Source organism: Hyla sarda, chromosome 13, assembly GCF_029499605.1.
Source record: "Hyla sarda isolate aHylSar1 chromosome 13, aHylSar1.hap1, whole genome shotgun sequence".
Lineage (NCBI taxonomy): Eukaryota > Metazoa > Chordata > Amphibia > Anura > Hylidae > Hyla > Hyla sarda.
In genome coordinates, this window is record NC_079201.1 from 28229464 (window position 1) to 28252435 (window position 22972).

The following is a 22972-nucleotide window of genomic DNA, read 5'->3' on the forward strand; positions in this document are numbered from 1 at the left end:
GTTAATACCATGCTCAATTGGTACTAAGGGGCCCAAAGTGTGCAAAGAAAATGGCCCCCACAACATTACACTATCACCACCAGCCTGAACCATCGATAAGGCAGGATGGATCTATGCTTTCATGTTGTTTAAGCCAAATTCTGACCCTGCCGACTGAATATCACAGCTGGAATAGAGACTCATCTGACCAGGCAATGTTCTCCTAGTCTCCCATTGTCCAATGTTGGGGTGTGTGTGAATTGTAGCCTCAGTTTCCTGTTTTTAGCTAACCGGAATGGCGCCCGGTGTGGTCTTCTGCTGCTGTAGCCCATCTGCTTCAAGGTTGGACATGATGTGCATCCAGAAATGGTATTCTGCATAGCTTGGTTATAACAAGTGGTTATTTGGGTTCATGTTCTGTGTCCTGTCATCTTGAACCAGTCTGCCCCTTCTCCTCTGTCCCCAACAAGGCATTTTTGTCCACACAACTGCCGTTCACTGGATATTTTCTCCTTTTTGACCATTTTTTGTAAACTCTGAAGTTGTGTGTGTGAAAATCCCAGTAAATCAGCAATTTCTGAAAGACTCAGGCCGACACCCGTCTGGCACCAACATCCATGCCATGTTCAAAGTCACGTATATCCCCTTTCTTTCCCGTTCTGACGCTTAGTTGGAACTTCAGCAAGTTGTCTTGACCACATCTACATACCTAAATGCATTGAGTTGCTGTCATGCGATTGGCTGATTAGCTATTTGTGTTATGGAGCAAATAGTTGTACCTAATAAAGTAGCCAGTGAGTGTATGCAGTATCCAAAGCGGCCGAGCTGGAGTTCACCTTTTCTTATCTGAGCTAACGTGTGTCTGTGGTTTCCCAAGGGCCTTGTAAGATGTCAGCCCCCAGGGTCCTACATACAGAGGTAAGTACCTTAGATGACTTTTCTTCCAGGTGACTATGTGAAATACAGTAGACACTATAAAAAGGGTGCACAAGCCCATTCCATAAATCCATGCTGTTATCCGCTCCCATCGGTCATCTGACATGCGGTGTAATAAAGCACTTCCCACGATAGATGGGACGATGAGGAACTGCAAGATAAACAGACGCAGATAAAAATTATAATGCACTCCAGACGTAAAAACGGTTTACAGATTTTATGATCTACTCTGAGATAAAAAACAGAAAAACAAACATTATACAAAATAACAGATTGTAGTTTAAAGGGATATCCGGCAAAAAATTTTATGGTCCCATTATGCCGGGTTGCCACAATCCAAAAAATATACAGTGACCCCCTGACCTACGATGGCCCTGACATACAATCATTTCAACATACGATGGCCTCTCAGAGGCAGCATCAACATACGATGCTTTTGTATGTCGGGGCCATTGCATAAACGGCTATCCGGCAGTGCAGACTGCTTCAGCTGCCACCGGATAGCCGTTTACGGTGCCCCGTGTGGTCCGCTGACGATCACTTACCTGTCCTCGGGTCTCCGGCGCGTACTCTTCGGGATCCCCTGCATCGTCGGCGCTCTCCATCGTCGTCATCCCGTCATCCAATAGGAGCGGCGTGCGTAACGACGTGATGGCGGCGACGGAGAGTGAAGATGCCGGGGAAGCAGAGGCCTTGCCAGAGCGTCGGGGACACCCCGGGGACGCAGCGACAGTGATGGAAGGTGACATCAAGGGCAGCGGTGACAGTCCGGAGCGGTGGGGACACGAGAGTATAACCTTCAATACCAGTGGTCTTCAACCTGCGGACCGCCAGATGTTGTAAAACTACAACTCCCAGCATGCCCGGACAGCCAACGGCTGTCCGGGCATGCTGGGTGTTGTAGTTTTGCAACATCTGGAGGTCTGCAGGTTGTAGACAACTGTCCTGTACTTAACATTGCACGGATCCCTCAACATACAATGGTTTCAACAAACGATGGTCCATTTGGAACGGATCATCATCGTATGTTGAGGGACCACTGTACCTTGACTTACCTCCTGCCGCTCCGCCAGTTCCACTGGTATTGATGTCTCGTCCTCTGGTGCGGTCTTCTTCCTGCTTTTAGGGTCCGGCATGTCCCACTTCCGCTCATCTAATCACCAGCTGCAGCGATTTCCCACCTTGGCCAGTGATAGGTTGAGCGGCATTATGATGTATTAGGCCTGGACCAGATACATCACATCGCCACAATCGCAGCAATGTGACGTGTTGGGCCCCAAAAGCAGGAAGAAGACAGCACCAGTGGACGGGATCTCTGCAAATCGTTCTACCAAGGCTATAGCTGCAAGGATCTCTGTATGCTTTCACCAAGATGCTATCAAGCCTTTGGGTGTTGTGCACAGGTGTAGGGTCAGCTGGGTGGAAACCTTGCTGAGGGTCTTGGGCAGGACATTGGGGAGGTATATCATGGGGTCTAACGGGATCACAACATCCAACACATCATTAAAGAGAAACTTACAGCTTATTCACCTGCACTAAATGCAACTTCAACCCCGGCCATTTAAAGGGAATTAGGGCTGCAACGATTATTCGATAAAATCGATAACATTAGTTATCGAATAATCAGCCAATTTGTTGGCGTCGGCAATCATAAGGCTGCTGCGGGAAGGGCGGTCGGACGCTAGGCCACACCGCCGCAGCCTCTGTTCTTAAAGTCCCTGTCCCACCCTTCGCTGACCCACTGCTTACCAATCACACATGAAGGGCCGGTTCTTCACTTTTCATAGAGGCGGCAATCCCAACCACTGAATGCCCCCCCCTCGGATGCCCAGTCACAGGCCCACCCACCACTCACCCTGCCAGCAGCATCCAAGCATTGTAGTACAGACACTAGGATGCAATGCTCTGCACATATAACCATTTGTATAGCAGTGAGTATGGAGTACACACACACACACACTGCTATAAACATGGGGTATGTGCAGAGCATTGCATCCTAGTGTCTGTACTACATACCCCAATGTGTATAGCAGTATATTCAGAGTATTGCACCCTTTTGTCTGTAGTGCAGTGCACACTGTTTTACCCATTGGGGTATGTGCAAAACATTTTACCCTTGTGTCTGTACTCCAAAAGCTATCCAGGTTAACAAGCTGGATAGTCCGCCAAAAGGGTCTCCTTCTCTTTCTAACTACTTAGATGCTGTAGACAGTAGGAGAGGAAGGGGGTAAATGGCCGGGGTTGGAGAGAGCAGAGTGGCAGCTGCCTAATACAACAGCCACCAGCAAGAAACGGTGCAGCATTGCCCCATTACTACCATGAAATGTTACCTTAAATCATAGGAACTTTATAGTTTCTGTGGCTAAACGTTAGATCAGCAGTTGGGAAGGGGTTAAATATTTAAGGCAGTGTGTGCTAAACAGCAGCAGTAAGACGACCGACGTGGAATAACTATTGTCCACACTGCCGCACTTTTTTTTTAGTTAATCTTTGGTACATTTTTGGGAAATAAGCAACACAGGGTTAAATGTTTGCTCTAAGTCCTACTGATCATGACCTCTCTAAGAAAGTCAAAGCAAAAGCTTCCATCCCCGGTAGTGGAATCTAAATATTTATCTGGACACCTTTCCCTTTATTTTCAGTGCAAACAAGGCCAGAAAAGAGGAGAGACAACCTGTGGGCTGTCGGAAGGTGACATAGAAAATGTTTGCTAAGCAGGACATGAAATACGCTGCAGTGTACCCTGCATAGCCTGTAAATATTGCAGAAAAATTGAGTGACAGAAAAAGACTACTGCCAAATACTGCACACCCCGCCATTCCTCGAATATTTAATGTACTGATTATGTTGTTCTGTAATGTTTATCATAACATCCCTTTGTTACATTTACGCCACTTGAGGTCACTTGTTAAACAGTCTTTACATTGCTATATATATATACTTTTAGGACACATACATTTTAATGTATAGACCTGGGGTTGCCAAACCGCAGCTTAACCCCTTAAGGACTGAGCCCTTTTTCACCTTAAGGACTCAGCCGTTTTTTGCACATCTGACCACTGTCACTTTAAACATTAATAACTCTGGAATGCTTTTAGTTATCATTCTGATTCCGAGATTGTTTTTTCGTGACATATTCTACTTTAACATAGTGGTAAAATTTTGTGGTAACTTGCATCCTTTCTTGGTGAAAAATCCCAAAATTTGATGAAAAATTTGAAAATTTAGCATTTTTCTAACTTTGGAATATCCATTTTCCTTACAAGCAGAGAGCTTCAAATATTTTTTTATTTATTCACATATACAATATGTCTACTTTATGTTGGCATCATCAAATTGACGTGTTTTTACTTTTGGAAGACACCAGAGGGCTTTAAAGTTCAGCAGCAATTTTCCAATTTTTCACAAAATTTTGAAACTCGCTTTTTTTCAGGGACCAGTTCAGGTTTGAAGTGGATTTGAAGGGTCTTCATATTAGAAATACCCCATAAATGAACCCATTATAAAAACTGCACCCCCCAAAGTATTCAAAATGACATTCAGTCAGGGTTTTAACCCTGACAATCGTCATTTTTTACACTCGCATGTTTTTGTAGACCCAATTTTTTAATTTTTGCAAGGGGTAAAAAGGAGAAAATTTTTACTTGTATTTGAAACCCAATTTCTCTCGAGTAAGCACATACTTCATATGTCTATGTTAATTGTTCGGCGGGCGCAGTAGAGGGCTCAGAAGGGAAGGAGCGACAAATGGTTTTTGGGGGGCATGTCACATTTAGGAAGCCCCTATGGTGCCAGAACAGCAAAAAAAAAAAAACACATGGCATACCATTTTGGAAACTAGACCCCTCGGGGAACGTAACAAGGGGTAAAGTAATCCTTAATACCCCCACAGGTGATTCACGACTTTTGCCTATGTAAAAAAATAAAATTATAATTTTCCCTAAAATGCTTGGTTTCCCAAAAGTTTTACATTTTTAAAAAGGGTAATAGCAGAAAATACCCCCCAAAATTTGAAGCCCAATTTCTCTTGATTCAGAAAACACCTCATATGGGGGTGAAAAGTGCTCTGCTGGCGCACTACAGGTCTCAGAAGAGAAGGAGTCACATTTGGCTTTTTTGAAGGAAATTTTGCTCTGGGGGCATGCTGCATTTAGGAAGCCCCTATGGTGCCAGGACAGCAAAAACCCCCACATGGCATACCATTTTGGAAACTAGACCCCTTGGGGAACGTAACAAGGGGTAAAGTGAACCTTAATACCCCACAGGGGTTTCAAAACTTTTGCATATGTAAAAAAAAAAAATAATTACCTAAAATGCTTGGTTTCCCAAAAAATTTACATTTTTACAAAGGGTTAAAGCAGAAAATACCCCCCAAAATTTGAAGCCCAATTTCTCCCGATTCAGAAAACACCCCATATGGGGGTGAAAAGTGCTCTGCTGGCACACTACAGGTCTCAGAAGAGAAGGAGTCACATTTGGCTTTTTTGAAGGAAATTTTGCTCTGGGGGCATGCCGCATTTAGGAAGCCCCTATGGTGCCAGGACAGCAAAAAAAAAAAACACATGGCATACCATTTTGGAAACTAGACCCCTCAGTGAACGTAACAAGGGGTTAAGTGAACCTTAATACCCCACAGGTGTTTCACCACTTTTGCATATGTAAAAAAAAATATTTTTTACCTAAAATGCCTCTTTTCCCAAAAATTTCACATTTTTAAAAAGGGTAAAAGCAGAAAATACCCCCCAAAATTTGTAACACAATTTCTCCCGAGTACGGCGTTCCATCACTGCTCCTCCGGTCCCGGCACCTACTGCTATGGTCCATAGGCCATAGCAGTAGATGTGACCCCGGGCCGGAGGAGCGGTGACCGGAACACTGTGGGGGCAGCAGTACAGACATACAGCTCCCAGCCATACACTGTATATGGCTGGGAGCTGTATGTCTGTGGGGTGGGGGAACTGCTGACCTAATGTGGGGGGTAGCTGCCTACAAATGTGTGTGTGTGTGGGGGGGGGGGAGCTGCCCAATATTGTGGGGGGTTGGGGAGCTGCCTAATATTGTTGTGGGGGGAGCTGCCTAATATTGTGGGGGGGGGGAGCTGCCCAATATTGTTGGGGGGGGGAGCTGCCTACAAATGTGGGGGGAGCTGCCTGATATTGTGGGGGGGGGGGGGAGCTGCCCAATATTGTGGGGGGGGGGGAAGCTGCCTAATATTGTTGGGGGGAGCTGCCTAATATTGTGGGGGGAGCTGCCTAATATTGTTGGGGGGAGCTGCCTACAAATGTGGGGGGAGCTGCCTGATATTGTGGGGGGGGGGGGAGAGCTGCCCAATATTGTGGGGGGGGGGGGGAGCTGCCTAATATTGTTGGGGGGAGCTGCCTAATATTGTGGGGGGAGCTGCCTAATATTGTTGGGGGGAGCTGCCTGATATTGTGGGGGGGGGGAGCTGCCTGATATTGTGTGTGGGGGGGGGGGGGAGCTGCCTACAAATGTGGGGGGAGCTGCCTAATATTGTTGGGGGGAGCTGCCTAATATTGTGTGGGAACTGCCTACTATTGTTGGGGGGAGCTGCCTACTATTGTGGGGGAAATGCTGACCTAATGTGAGGAACCTGCCTACTATTGTGGGGGAACTGCTGACCTAATGTGGGGGGAGCTGCCTAATATTGTTGGGGGGAGCTGCCTACTATTGTTGAGGGGGAACTGCCTACTATTGTTGGGGGGAGCTGCCTACTATTGTGGGGAACCTGCCTACTATTGTGGGGGAAATGCTGACCTAATTTGGGAACCTGCCTACTGTTGTGGGGGAGCTGCCTACTGTTGTGGGGGAGCTGCCTACTGTTGTGGGGGAGCTGCCTACTGTTGTGGGGGAGCTGCCTACTATTGTGGGGGAGCTGCCTACTATTGTGGGGGAGCTGCCTACTATTGTGGGGGAGCTGCCTACTATTGTGGGGGAGCTGCCTACTATTGTGGGGGAGCTGCCTACTATTGTGGGGGAGCTGCCTACTATTGTGGGGGAGCTGCCTACTATTGTGGGGGAGCTGCCTACTATTGTGGGGGAGCTGCCTACTATTGTGGGGGAGCTGCCTACTATTGTGGGGGAGCTGCCTACTATTGTGGAAGAGCTGCCTACTATTGAGGGGGAGCTGCCTACCATTGTGGGGGAACTCCCGACCTAATGTGGGGGAGCTGGCAATTTAATGTGGGGGAATCTAATCTAATGAGCGGAGCGCTGCATTTTACCAGAAGACGGGGAGAAGTCATTTTTCGGCCGGACATTTTTTTTTATTTCGGTTTCGTTTCGGTACTGAAATTTCCATTTCGGTGCACCTCTAGTTTTTAGGGTACAGTCGCACGGGCGGGGGTTCACAGTAGTTTCTCGCTGGCAGTTTGAGCTGCGGCAGAAAATTTGCCGCAGCTCAAACTTGCAGCCGGATACTTGCTGTAATCCTCCGCCCATGTGAGTGTACCCTGTACGTTCACATTGGGGGGGGGGGGGGGGATGGAAGAAACATCCAGCTGTTGCAAAACTACAACGATTTCAGCAGGCATCGGGCACCGGCTCCCCTCCAGCTAGCGGCGGGGGGCCGGGATTTGACAGGACGTACTCAAACGTCCTGAGTCCTTAAGGACTCGGAAAAGGGGCCGTATGAGTACGTCCTGCGTCCTTAAGGGGTTAAGAGCCAAAACCATCTCTTTGCTAGGTGCTGTGGATCATCTTCAGCCCCAAATTTGTCGGCCACTGCCGCCAATTTAAGAGAGCAGTGGCTGCTGGTAGTAGATGTTCCGCACACAGGCACGTCTGCTACAAGAGGCTCCAGTGGTGTCACAAGTAGCCTGTTCCTCCCTCTCCCTGCCAGCTAAAGAGAAGCATAGCTGGAGAGCAGAACATGCTGCTGAGGAGCTGGGACTGGTCGTGATAAGTAACTTTGGTGGGGGCCTACTGCTATACAGAAGTGGCGCCTACTGCTATATTGGGTGGGGGACTACTGTTATATGTAGTAGTAAATGGGCCCACCGTTATATTGGGCAGTATAGGGGCATACTGATAAGTGGTGGCAGAATGGGGGCCTACCGCTATAAAGGGGCAGTACTAGCATCTACTGCTATACGATTTGGATCCTGTGTGTGGCAATGCACATGGGGAGTTCGATGCGAAGGGAATTTGGAAATGGAATTAAAAAAATGGTAGAATTTAGAATTGTATTGGAGGATAGTATTTTCTCTTTTTTAGTGTATGATAATATTGATGAGATTATCTAAAAACTCTGCTTCTATAAGGTATGATTTGTAAATAATGTGATAATGGGTGGTGATGTATACTTTTACTTTGTGATTACTTCATGACATGCGAATCCATGTTTTTAGGCTCATAAAATCAAAACAAATCCGGGCGTACAGTTAAAGGAGTAGTCCAGTGGTGACCCAGTGGTGAACAACTTATCCCCTATCCTAAGGATAGAGGATAAGTTGCAGATCGTGGGGGGTCCGACCGCTGGGGCCCCCCGCGATGTCCTGTACAGAGCCCCGACAGCCCGCGGGAAGGGGGCGTGTCGACCTCCGCACGAAGCGGCGGCCGACACGTCCCCTCAATACAACTCTATGGCAAAGCCGAAGCGCTGCCTTCGGCAATCTCCGGCTCTGCCATAGAGATGTATTGAGGGGGCGTGTCGGCCGCCGCTTCGTGCGGAGGTCGACACCCGCTATCTGGCTGGAGAGCCTGGCCCCCGTACAGAGAGATCGCAGGGGGTCCCAGCGGTCGGACCCCCCGCGATCTCAAACTTATCCCCTATCCTTAGGATAGGGGATAAGTTTTTCACCACTGGACTACCCCTTTAAGCAATTCACAGTTTTTATGAATGCTCTGTAAGCAGCCACGAGGAGTTTTGTAATATTTATATAGTGTATCCTTAGTATAGGTTAATACTATCCGGCACAGTTCCATTGATTTGGAAGTGGCAGTGGCTGGTACTACACATAGCTCAGTACCATTCACTTATATGGGACTAAGCTGCAGCAATCTGCAGTACCAGGTAAGAGGCTACAAAACATACAATGAAGTTTACAATCCAATTTCCCAATTAAAGGGGTTATCCGGTTATAAAAAATATATCACCCTATCCGTCCCCCATCTTCTGAGACGTACTAGGAGTCATGACCTGCTAAAGTCAATCACTGGCAGAGGCGGGACATCGCTGTGGCCGGTGATTGGCTGAGTGGGTTATCACTGCTGAGACTGTTACGTTTTGGAAATTAGGGGGCCAGAGCGTTCAACGGGGAGAGACTGCCGCCATTGTCGAGATCATGCAGTGTTCAAGAGTGCTGGCATCCAGCTACGCCCAATGTCCGTAAAGGAGACTTCTGGATGTGGAGGGATTCAACGGCGCTGATCAGGAGCAGACACCTCAGGTAGGTAGGAAGGTAGCTTTATTAAAACAATGCAAGGCGTTTCACCGCAGGTGCGGCTTGATGAAGCCGCACCTGTGGTGAAACGCGTTGCATTGTTTTAATAAAGCTACCTTCCTATCTACCTGACGTGTCTGCTCCTGGTCAGCGCCGTTGAATCCCTCCACACCCAGAAGTCTCCTCCTGCCATTGTCTTGCTCGGATGGGAAAGCTGCAGACTGGACCTGTCTCTCACTCACTCTGACCACTGTTGTGTGTGAGCTTACACAACCGCATTTGGTAAGGGCATTTTCTACTACATTTGTGGACCCTATACCTGCGGTATTACGCTATGGAGCGCTCTTTCTTTTCTTTATATCCCCTATCCAAAGGATAGGAGATAAGATGTCTGATCGCGGGGGTCCCGCCGCTGTGAACCCTCGTGATCTCTCCTGCAGCACCCCAGACATCCAGTGCGTGGAGCGAACTTCGCTCCGAGTCGGATGACTGGGGATGCGGGACGGAGGCTCGTGATGTCACGGCCACGCCCCCTCCCATAGACTTGCATTGAGGATGTGTGGCCGTGACTTCACAAGTGGGGTGAGGCTGTGACATCACGAGCCTCCGGCGCTGAACCCGACGCTCTTAAACGCCAGGTGCAGTACGGAGATTGCGGGGGTCCCCAGTGGCGGGACCTCCGCGATCAGACATCTTATCCCCTATCCTTTGAATGTCTTGGGTCGGAGTACCCCTTTAAGCGGTTAAATGGAAAACTGGATTGTAAGATATTGTAAATCATTTTTGATACCATTTCCTGGTACTGGTGTGTTTTTTTTTTTTTACACGACATGGAAGGAGAGCTGACTATTTGTCTTAGTGTATACGCATTGAGCCTAATCCAAACAAGCCCACTGCCTAATCCATATGACAATTATAGCGCTTAAGCTGGAGTGTAGAGGAAAGAAGAAGTTACGCACCAGCAGTTTACATTATGGGAGGCCATTGTTTAGGTGACTCACCGACTGCTTTATTCAACCTGCAAACTACATGCATAATATTTAGGAGTGCATGGAAATGGACTATTTGTGGTTTCCAGTAACAGGCAACGTACATTTCACTTAATACAAATGACAGAGATTCTGGCTGTAATCAGCGTCCTAACATGTAACATGTATATTATAAAAAACTGGGGCAAGTAAATATACACTGTCAAACATTACATTAAAGGGGTACTCTGCCCCTAGACATATTATCCCCCTATCTAAAGCATAGGGGAGAACATGGCTGATCGTGGGGGCTCCGGCCGCTGGGACCTCGCCGTCATCTCCGTGCAGCACCCGGCATTCTAAACAGTATGGTTGGAACGCTGGGTTCAAGCAGGAGATGTGAAGTCACGCCACTCCCCCTAGTGACATCACACCACGCCCCCTCCATTCATTTCTATGGGAGGGGGCGTGACGCCCTCTCCCATAGTCATGAATGGAGGGGACGTGGTGTGACGACACGAGGGGGGAGTGGCGTGACTTCTCATTAGACATCCTCTGAATAGGGGATAAGAGTACCCCCCTCTATCTGCCTAACATTGTGTAGGTCCTCCTCGTGCTCCCAGAAAAGCTCTCTACCTACCTGACTACTGGGGGGCTTTTACCTAAAAGGGGAGGGATTCCTGCCTATATACCTACTTGGGGCTTCTAGCTAATACAGGGGAATTCCCTACCTTATAGGGGGCTTCTACATACAGGGGGCTTCTACCTTATAGGCAGATATCCTACTTATTAGGGGGATTTTCTACTTCTCTTTTGAAGGGCTTCTACCTAATAGGGGAGGATTCCTTACCTACCCACTGCCGGCTTCTACCTGATTGGGGGGATTCCTAACTACTAAGGGCATAGCTGAATTGAGTGCCAGTGAGGGCCTTGTGTTCAACTTTAAATCAACTTTCTAGAGAAAGTTGAACAGATTTGTAAATTACTTCTATTAAAAAATCTTGATCCTTCCAGACTTATCAGCTGCTGATGTTCTTTTCTTTTTGAATTTCCTTTATGTCTGACCACAGTGCTCTCTGCTGACACCTCTGTCCATTTTAGGAACTGTCCAGAGCAGGAGAGGTTTGCTATGGGGATTTGCTCCTGCTCTGGATAGTTCCTAAAATTGACAGAGGTGTCAGCAGAGAGCACTGTGGTCAGACAGAAAAGAAATTCAAAAAGAAGAGAACTTCCTGTTGAGCATATAACAGCTGATAAGTACTGGAAGGATTAAGATTTTTTAATAGAAGTCATTTACAAATCTGTCGTACTTTCTGGCACCAGTTGATTTAGAATTTTTTTCCCCCAGCAGAGTACCCCTTTAAGGATCCTTTTGTTGTCATCTTTTATGCCAATGCTTTTAATACAAGTAAATGCTGTTGGTCTGCCGTGGGGACACCAAACTACGCTTCCTGCGCCATATTATCTAATATGACTTACTGCTCTATCTGGATGCCTGGCTCTGTCTACAGCACATGTCCTCTTCATGAACCTCTCGCTGTCACATCAGATCATTCAACTCTTTGCTTTGGTACGGCTGTTGCTTCCACATTATAGGTTTCTTCTTTGGTCTGATATAAAGCATTTTACAATGGTTAGGAGTGACAGATTAAGTCTTAGCTTAGTCACATTTATAGGATTTAGTCCTTTTTACACTATTATTTTAGTCTGTAGGCCTAGCAAGTTGTCAAAACTAATGAATTTCATAAAATGCAATGTATGGTCCTAATGCAGTGGTCTCAAACTGTGGCCCTTCAGATGTTGCAAAACTTCAACTCCCAGCATGCCCGGACAGCCAACGGCTGTCTGGGCATGCTGGGAGTTAAAGTTTTGCAACATCTGGAGGGCCACAGTTTGAGACCACTGTCCTAATGTATGGTCGTTATTGCAAATTATTCTTTTTTATTGTCTAAACACATCTAAAAGTAAAAATAGTAACAACTTTGTACTAGTTCTTGATGATAAATTTCCTTCTGTGTGTGCACAGCTTTCGCATCTCCATGGTAACAGACTACTAACAAAATGTGTAGTCTGAACCTGCAGCTATATTTTTTTTTCATTGTCCCCTACTTTTGGTTTTAGAGGATCCAAACAGGTGGAGTGACTGTTCCTTCTGGAGAAGGCTCTGGTTGGCTAACAAAGTCTCCATGCACACGTATGTGTAAGAAAGAGAAATGGATGAATGGAATATAACAATAGGATCAGACTACATAGGATGCCAACCCCTGGCCTGGCCTGAATGCCAGAGTGAGCGGACGCATCCCATAGGAGCTCCCGCTACTCCTGCCTAATTACCCTGCCTTTACTCACCCTGCACAGCTGGTTTTCCTCGGGCGGGTAGCTGCAGGCGGTGGGAATCTCCAGTGAGGCTCCTGGTCCGGTCCTGACGGCTATGGAGGTTGCGGGGAGCAGTCGGCTTCCGCAGCCTGTGGAGTCCCGGTCAAAGTGGTGCAGTGAAGCTCCAGGGAGGCTGTGGTCTGGTGGCACAGTCCTGCTTTTCCCAGGCTGCATTGGTGAGCGAGATGATGTGGTCCCTCCTGGCCTTGCTGGATCCAGATCTTTGGCCATCCCTGGAGCTGGGCGCCATCTTAGGCCTTCATGGGCGGGGCTTCTGCGGGTGCCGTGGTTACTCCCGCTGCGGCTGGCTGGTGGCTGCAGGGAGGGTGTATCTCCTGCTGGAAGCTCCTGCTGCTGGGGGTTGGAGTGGATGCGGTCTCCTTCTGCTGACTGCGGTGTCTCCTTGTTGACTCTCTCTCTCCGCTCATCCACCTCAGGCTGCCTGCTGCTGTCCTGTATACACTTTGAGGTGTCTCACTGGAGTTCTCCTGTGCCTGCTGGGAGAACTATCCCTGGACTGCTAGCTGCCTTGCCATTTGTGAGTACCCTGAAGGAGGCCTCTGATGATCGCTGGGACTTGGGGTGCCTTACCTATTTAGCTAGCCATGGGTGGCCCCATAGTAGTCAAAGAAATAAGAAATCTAAACTGAATGCTGAAGCCTCTTGGCTGACCTTTGATAAGGATGCCTCCTCTGATGATGGGTCCTCCCGTTCCTGTGGCCCTTCTCGCCGGGACCCTGGTGCTCAGACCCCACTTGCTGCTAAGGTATCCGTGCGGGCGGCAACAGCGCTGAGTCAATTCTCCAGACCACTGGACAGGCCTAGGGGTGACTCTCTTGATCCGCCTCTGTCATTATTTAAGGGTTCTCCGACTCCTCCGCAGCAATTGTCTCCTGGCAGACCAGTTTATGATGCTGCTACTCTGGGCAAGCGGTTCTCCGAACTTTTGACTGCCTTTTCATCCTGTCAATCCATCATGGTGACTTAAGTTTATGAACTGCAGCAGGAATTTGTTATTCTGCGCCATGGGACCCAGAAGATACGTGAGCGCACTGAGGAGGTGGAGCGCAGGATCTCTGCGGTAGAAGATACTCTTCATCCTTTGCCGGACAGAGTGGATTCACTACAGTGCCAGATGACAGGAATTCTAGGCTGCATGGATGATATGGAGAATCGCCTGCGGCGCAACAATGTCCGTCTGGTGGAAGGGAATGATCCTGTGCTATTCCTTGAAAAGTGGTTGAGGGAGATTATTCCGGCGGACACCTATCCCTATCTCTCCATTGAACGGGCTCATAGAGTTCCGGCTAGACCTCCTCCTCCTCCTGGGGGGTCTCCCACGTCCTTTTCTGGTCAAGCTCCTACACTTCAAGGACAGAGAACTGTCCAGAGTAGGAGAAAATCCCCATAGAAAACATTCTGCTCTGGACAGTTCCTAAAATGGACAGATGTCAGCAGAGAGCACTGTGCTTGTGATGCCAGCAGAGAGCACTGTGTTTCAAAAAGAAAAGAATTTCTTCTGTAGTATTCAGCAGCTAATAAGTACTGGAAGGATTAAGATTTTTAATAGAAGTTATTTAGAAATCTGTAACTTTCTGGCATCAGTTGATAAAAAAAAAAAAAATAAAAAAAAAAGTTTTCCACCGGAGTACCCCTTTCATTAATTCTGTCTTTAGGGATTCCTCCTTCTAGGCCTTGTCAGCGGGAAATTCTGTTTTTTTATTATACAAGACCTATCCCTTCCAAAGCTTAGTCACGTTCAGGCGGAAGCATTAGATGGCCCTTTCACGGTGGAGCAGGCTATTCGGGATCTTCCTCTTGGGAAGACCCCGGGGTTGGATGGGCTCATAGGGAATTGGTATGGGATGAATGAGGAGCGACTGGCCCCTATACTCCTTAAATTGTTTCACTCGGTAGCTGATGCAGATTCTCTTCTGGACTCTATGAGGGAGGCGTTGATTGTAGTGCTCCCCAAACCTGGAAAGGACCCTTTGCTGCCTGATTCTTATAGATCTATTTCCCTTTTGAGTGTTGATATTAAGATCTTGGCTAGAGTGCTGGCTACTCGCCTACATCGGGTCATTGGCTCAAATCATTCATCCTGACCAAACCAGGTTTATGCCAGGTAGGACTACTGATGTTAATGTAAAACGCCTGCAGCTTAACATCGCAGTGGTGGGGAAGGCTTTCCTACTGGGGTGGTGGTTAGGCTGGAAATTTACTACAAGGCCTTTGATTCAGAGCTATTGCCCTATCTCTGGGGGGTTCTGGGTGCGTTTGGTCCTTGATTCTGTGCTTGGGTCTGCTTGTTATAAGACAGCCCCAGGGCTTTATTCGCAACAATTTAGACATTTCTGCCTCCTTCCTCCTGGGTCGTGGGACGAGGCAGGGGTGCCCGCTATCTCCCTTCCTTTTTGTGCTGGCGATTGAGCCTTTGGCAGTGGCAATCCGTAAAGATCCCACTATCTTTGGTATTCCCAGGGGATCTATTGTGGAGGTTTCCCTTAATGCAGATGACACACTGGTATATTTAGCGGATGCAAGGGGTTCCCTAGTGTCTCACTGACTTGCTTGATCGGTTTAGTTCTATTTCAGGCTTGCGGGTCAACTGGACTAAGTACACTCCGATAGTCCCCCCTGGGAAATATTTCAGTAAACTGTGTGGTGAAACTGGGATCCTTCTACTGGCAGGGAATGTCTCCCAGACTCGGTTGGGCTCTTCTCCAGGCTCTTAAACAGCATGGTGGCCTAGCAGCTCCTGATGTATATAACTATTTTCTTGCCTCTCAACTGGTCTATGCAGCGTGGTGGATCGACCTAGATCTGTCGAACTCGGCAACTGACTTGGCTGGAGCGCTTATGGGTTCCTATGAAGCTCTCACTAACTCGCTCTACAGGTGTCATTCTCACTCCTCCTTTTCTATTCCACTACAAAATATAGCTAAAATGTGGTCCGTGGTGTCGAGCAAATTCCCACAGCCTCAAGTATCTCCTAGGGCACCCTTGTGGGGGAATGTACATTTAAGTCACCTGCATGGGTTACAGGAGGCCAGTTTCTGGGGTTCTAATGGAGTCAAGTTTGTGATCCACTTGTTCGTGGAGGATCAGGTCTTCTTATCCTTTTCGGACATGAAGGAATGATATGGCATCCCTGGAAATGCCTTTTATAGGTATATTCAGCTGAGGCATCCGGTTCAGGCGCAATTTGGCTCTCTGAAGTTTACGCCTGCGTTTTCTGATGCGGAGCTTCTCCTGGGCACCAGGGACCTTTCTCAACCCCTTACTCAGTCCTAAGCCCGTTCTCAGAAGGCTATCATAAATGGGTGGATAATAGAAGTTGAGGGCTCTTATTTCACCTTAGTTAGTAGAAGGGATATGTTGATTCAGTCTAGGTATGTTTTGAGATTGTATTATACCCCTGCTAAACTGAAGCGTATAGGTATTTCCAGTCTGACTTATGTTTTCTGACTTATGCCAGCGCTCGGACCCCCCACGATCTATAACTTTACTCCCTATCCCTTTAATAGGGGATAAGTTATTTTTTACTGCACTTCTCCTTTAATGCTGTTTTCTTATCAGCACAGCAGGCATCTAGATCTTTATTTGATTTGGAGATAAGGGACACGTGCTGATGTCATCTGAGGTGCTCCATTTAGGAATGCAAGGCATGACGGTGACTTGTACTACTTGATAGATGATTGAGAGGTTGAGCTGACATCTACACCTCTGCATGAGTCAGTCCAGCTTTATAAGGCCAGATGATATTCAGTCAGTCAGTTAATCCTTGTTATTTTACTTACTTGTGGGAATAACACACTACCTGTTGTTCTTGATATGCTAATGCTGCACACCTTTGGTTAATTCATGAGCCAATGCTATGAGGGTCTACCAAGCTAGAGGTGCCCATACACATAGTAAGTTTTAACCATCTAAATGTTCGGCAGGTGAATGCCAACAATTAACAATAGTATAAGTAATGCAATGAATCCAAACCAAAAATGTTTTATCTCTTGTAGGTGCTTCTCCCAAATATTACAAAATGGACCAACCATGGACAATTATTATAGTATTTATTCAAACCATCGGTCCAATAATTGTCCATGGCTGACTCAATACCATCCCTAAAGTGAAACATGGTGGTGGCATCATGATGTGGAGGTGTCTTTTAGTAACTGGGACAGGAAGACTGGTCAGGGTTAGCTGAATGGAGCAAAGTAAATAGAGATATTCTTCATGAAAACCTGATCCAGAGCACTCTGGACCTCATGCTGGGCTAAAGGTTGACCTTCCAACAAGACAATGACCCTAAGAACCCAGCCAAGACAACACAGGAGCGACCTTGAGTGACCCAGACAGAGCACTGACCTGAACATCTCTGGAAAGACCTGAAAATGGCTTCCACCAATGGTTCCCATCCAACCTGGGAGTGCTTATAGAGGATCTGCTAAGAAGAATAGCAGAAAATCCCCAAATCCAGGTGTAAACAGTGTGGCATCACAGGGGCAGAGGCTTCAACTAAGCTCTGAATAAAGGGTCTGAATACTTATGTCAATACAGTATTTAAAGAGTACCTGTCACCAAATAAAACTTTTAATATAGTGTACCCTGTGTAATTAGCAGACACTTCCCATTCCCATTCATTTGCTTTTAAAATGATCAACATAAATATGTTTAAAATGTAATATAAAAAATGGCCACTAGGTGGCTCTGTTCTGTTCCCTGCCACAATTAATACAGTGAGTTTGGTCTCCTCCCAGCCTGGCAGGAGACCAAACTCGTGAAGTGCTTCTGGCTGCACTGAGCTTGATTGACAGCTGCACAGAAAGTAAAAGCTCCACAGATTCTTACAGAAAGCCACACAGACTGACAGCTGCAGGAGAGCCTCACCGATAGCTACACAACATCACACCACTGCAACGATGTGAGGGCGGAAGTGGTCTCCCAGCAGGCCCCAGTGATGTCATGCCTGCTGGGAAATGCCCACTTTCTCCTGCTGGGAGATTGCACTATGCGAGCAAGAAGATTGGTTAGATACACAGCTTTTTAAAGCTCAGATTTTTTTATTTGTTAAGGGTGGGAAGAGTATTAGGAGTAGTTAGGGAACATAACCTGAGTTAGTTTAGAAAAGTTAATTTGGTGACAGGTACTTTTTAATGTTTTCCTTCTAAATAATTCAACAAAGATTGGTAACATTCTGCTTTTACGTAATATTTAAAGAAAGTACAAGGGTATGAAAACTTTCCAAATGCATTGCATCAATCAAAGCTGGTGGGGACTGCCCGATGACAAGTGATGCAGAAGTGATGATAGGTTCCCTTTTACAGGATTGTACTATTATAACAGGGCTGTGGCGTATAGAATAACTCCAGTCACATAGTCTCTATTACTGCGGTCTCCATGCGGATGGCTCACTACTATACATAATGATATATTACACAGTATACAGCTGCAGTCAGACATTTATATTATTTCCTTAGCTAACAACCTGTCTTACATATAGCGGCAATCTATTGTAGTACACAATAATAGGGGGCATTCTTTTATTTGCTGCACCTCCACTGCGCTGGAGACAATGCTTGTTTTATGTTTATTCTCTCTTGGGTTTTGCCCTCAGGTTTATAGAAACTCAGATCGGACAGATAAAGAGCTTGAATCTCAAGAGAGTCCGATCGGTCTTGCACCACTTACACCTGAGAATGAATAAACATGCCACTGTGGCTGTCATCGCTCCAGAAGAGGAGATCTATGGGTATTTGTTTTTTTTTCCCCTTCTGTTTCTTCTATTGCTTACGTCCGACAGGTTTCCCCATATGAGGCGCTTCGTCATCTGTTTTCTCTGTTTCTCCAAAAAAGAAAAAGAGAACTCTATCTGTACATAAGCAACATATAGGGTAAGTCCGGCACCGCTCCTGTGTGGACACCTATCTATAGAAGACTGCGGCTTCATCTGATTAACGGACTAGCACGGGGGTGCAGTTCTATGCAACAGTGTAAATGTCCATAAGCGTATAGAGATTGGAAAGAACGCACTCTCCCATGGATAACTTGCTTGAAGAACTTTATTCCTTAAAGCGTACCCGTCAGAGCCAACAAAAAATTTTTTTTTTAATATATCACTCAGTACCTGATCCTGACCATTTACATCAAATTTTTGTGTCTAGCACCTTTATTTATTTTTATTAAACTTTTAGTTTAGCTCACTAGTCTGAATTCCTCTCAAAGGGAGGAGGCGTGGCCTCACTGTGCAGGTCTCCGCCCCCTCCCTCAGTATCCTGTCTGCTCACATCTCCACTAGCATTAGCAAAACTACAACTCCCAGCTTGTCCTCACTGATAGTAGTGAGACACAAGCTGACAGTGGGAGGATTTTTCCTCTAGGTATGAGCCCTGCACTCACAGCTGTCAATCAAGGAAGTGTGTCCATGACGCATGGACACAGCAGGACTAGTATGTGTCCAAGCAGTCATCGATGTAGCGTAATTTAAGGACTGGAATTTTCCTTCAGCCTAATAAATTGCTGTTTATGGGCTACAAAAAAACTTGTATCCCACTTACGGAATGCTTACAAGAAATTAGTGAAGTGATGCGTGCAAGTCTTGTTCAATTATTTACAGAGAGAAGGAAACTTTTAGCCCTAATAGCGAGGACCAGAAATGCTCAATGCAATGACTAAATGTTCCTGCTGGTTATAGTGTGACCACATGGAAGATTTATGGCTCTGTTTTCAATCCATACGAAACACAACAACATCATATGGTCGAGGATGCTGCATTGTCATGGGTTGTATTAACAGACTTTTCAGTCAGTCAAAAAAAAAAAAATAATAATAATAATAAAAAATAATAATAATAATAATTAGATTGATTGATTGATATATATATATATATATATATATCAAAGTATTTACTGGGTTTCCCTTGTCCTAGCACCGCCGCCAGCTGAGTCGATCTGGTTAGATGCCCGAGTGTTCATACTGTCCATCTCGTGTAGCTGCACAGTTACCGGTGCCACTATTCTTTTATTCTCTTTTTTGTGTCATATATTTATTTATTTATTTTTTTAGTTTCGATGAAACTTGTACACTACCTATATTTCAACTAACAACTAAAAATATAGGATTGCTAAATTAACCCTAACCCACCCCCATTAGCGAGTCTTGGTTTTTGTCTTAAAGGGGTATTCCACTGGAACATTTTTTTTTAAGTCAACTGGTGCAAGAAAGTTAAACAGATTTGTAAATTACTTCTATTAAAAAAAGCTTTACCCTTCCAGTACTTTTCATCTGCTGTTATGATCCACAGGAAATTATTTTCTTTTTTAATTTCCTTTCTGCCTAACCACAGTGCTCTCTGCTGACACCTCTGCCCATTTTAGGAACTGTCTAGAGCAGGATAGGTTTGCTATGGGTATTTTCTCCTACTCTGTGGAACATACAGCAGCTGATAAGCACTGGAAGGATTAAGATTTTTTTTAATAGAATTAATTTACAAATCTGTTTAACTTTCTGGCACCAGTTGGTTTCAAAAATTGTTTTTTTCCAGTGGAGTACCCCTTTAAGTTCCATGCAAGTCTATAAGACTACCTGTACTGTACGCCACAAGCTCCGCATGTCCTGGTGAGCGTGCTGAACCAGGACCTTTTTTTTGGTTCAAAACCAAGAACACCATTTTTGCCAGATGCACCCACATCACAGGTCCTTCAACCACACAATCTTTGAATCACAGCTCAGACCCACCTTAGTCCAAAAGCTCCAGATCTCCGGGTCAAAGTGTTGGTCCTGCTTACAAGCCACAACCCTCCCACACAACACCCCTCCAATTTTTGGCCTACAATCTCTACATCACAGCTCAACCTCACCTGAGGACGAGATACAAGTATGAGGTCAGGATATAAGGACGGGATATGAGGTCAGGATGGAAGGACGGGATATGAGGTCAGGATGGAAGGACGGGATATGAGGTCAGGATGGAAGGACGGGATATGAGGTCAGGATGGAAGGACAGGATATGAGGTCAGGATGGAAGGACGGGATATGAGGTCAGGATGGAAGGACGGGATATGAGGTCAGGATGGAAGGACGGGATATGAGGTCAGGATGGAAGGACGGGATATGAGGTCAGGATGGAAGGACGGGATATGAGGTCAGGATGGAAGGACGGGATATGAGGTCAGGATGGAAGGACGGGATATGAGGTCAGGATGGAAGGACGGGATATGAGGTCAGGATGGAAGGACGGGATATGAGGTCAGGATGGAAGGACGGGATATGAGGTCAGGATGGAAGGACGGGATATGAGGTCAGGATGGAAGGACGGGATATGAGGTCAGGATGGAAGGACGGGATATGAGGTCAGGATGGAAGGACGGGATATGAGGTCAGGATGGAAGGACGGGATATGAGGTCAGGATAGAAGGACGGGATATGAGGTTAGGATAGAAGGACGGGATATGAGGTCAGGATAGAAGGACGGGATATGACGACAGGAGTGTCACTGTTGCTTTTCCTCTCCCACAAGGTTTAGGTAGGATACCGGGCAACGTTGGGTACTCTGGCAAGTCTATAAGACTACCTGTACTGTACGCCACAAGCTCCGCATGTCCTGGTGAGCGTGCTGAACCAGGACCTTTTTTTTGGTTCAAAACCAAGAACACCATTTTTGCCAGATGCACCCACATCACAGGTCCTTCAACCACACAATCTTTGAATCACAGCTCAGACCCACCTTAGTCCAAAAGCTCCAGATCTCCGGGTCAAAGTGTTGGTCCTGCTTACAAGCCACAACCCTCCCACACAACACCCCTCCAATTTTTGGCCTACAATCTCTACATCACAGCTCAACCTCACCTGAGGACGAGATACAAGTATGAGGTCAGGATATAAGGACGGGATATGAGGTCAGGATGGAAGGACGGGATATGAGGTCAGGATGGAAGGACGGGATATGAGGTCAGGATGGAAGGACGGGATATGAGGTCAGGATGGAAGGACGGGATATGAGGTCAGGATGGAAGGACGGGATATGAGGTCAGGATGGAAGGACGGGATATGAGGTCAGGATGGAAGGACGGGATATGAGGTCAGGATGGAAGGACGGGATATGAGGTCAGGATGGAAGGACGGGATATGAGGTCAGGATGGAAGGACGGGATATGAGGTCAGGATGGAAGGACGGGATATGAGGTCAGGATGGAAGGACGGGATATGAGGTCAGGATGGAAGGACGGGATATGAGGTCAGGATGAAAGGACGGGATATGAGGTCAGGATGGAAGGACGGGATATGAGGTCAGGATGGAAGGACGGGATATGAGGTCAGGATGGAAGGACGGGATATGAGGTCAGGATGGAAGGACGGGATATGAGATCAGGATGGAAGGACGGGATATGAGGTCAGGATGGAAGGACGGGATATGAGGTCAGGATGGAAGGACGGGATATGAGGTCAGGATGGAAGGACGGGATATGAGGTCAGGATGGAAGGACGGGATATGAGGTCAGGATGGAAGGACGGGATATGAGGTCAGGATGGAAGGACGGGATATGAGGTCAGGATGGAAGGACGGGATATGAGGTCAGGATGGAAGGACGGGATATGAGGTCAGGATGGAAGGACGGGATATGAGGTCAGGATGGAAGGACGGGATATGAGGTCAGGATGGAAGGACGGGATATGAGGTCAGGATGGAAGGACGGGATATGAGGTCAGGATGGAAGGACGGGATATGAGGTCAGGATGGAAGGACGGGATATGAGGTCAGGATGGAAGGACGGGATATGAGGTCAGGATGGAAGGACGGGATATGAGGTCAGGATGGAAGGACGGGATATGAGGTCAGGATGGAAGGACGGGATATGAGGTCAGGATGGAAGGACGGGATATGAGGTCAGGATGGAAGGACGGGATATGAGGTCAGGATGGAAGGACGGGATATGAGGTCAGGATGGAAGGACGGGATATGAGGTCAGGATAGAAGGACGGGATATGAGGTTAGGATAGAAGGACGGGATATGAGGTCAGGATAGAAGGACGGGATATGACGACAGGAGTGTCACTGTTGCTTTTCCTCTCCCACAAGGTTTAGGTAGGATACCGGGCAACGTTGGGTACTCTGCTAGTAATAGATAATACCAAGCTTTACCTTGAGGAGGGATCCCAGAAAGTCAATCATGATGTACTAGTCCAGTGATCTCAAACTGTGGCCCTCAAGCTGTTGCAAAACTACAACTCCCAACATGGCTGTCCAGGCATACTGGGAGTTGTAGTTTTGCAACATCTGGAGAATGACTGTTTGGAGACCCCTGTAATTAGTCC

At 46.8% G+C, this 22972-nt stretch overlaps 1 protein-coding gene across 6 annotated transcripts in view; it reads right to left on the minus strand.

Moving 5' to 3' along the window:
- MMD (monocyte to macrophage differentiation associated) overlaps nucleotides 1–22972 on the minus strand; it is a 119233-nt gene that overhangs the window by 12638 nt on the left and 83623 nt on the right. For 4 of the 6 annotated variants that reach the window (XM_056550352.1, XM_056550351.1, XM_056550353.1 and 1 more), the window contains one exon: nucleotides 906–1066. In XM_056550352.1, the coding sequence (XP_056406327.1) occupies nucleotides 906–1066 (161 nt within the window). Of the gene's footprint in view, nucleotides 1–905; nucleotides 1067–11764; nucleotides 11896–22972 lie in introns of all 6 variants that reach the window. The other 2 variants (XM_056550355.1, XM_056550356.1) reach the window with 1 other exon arrangement.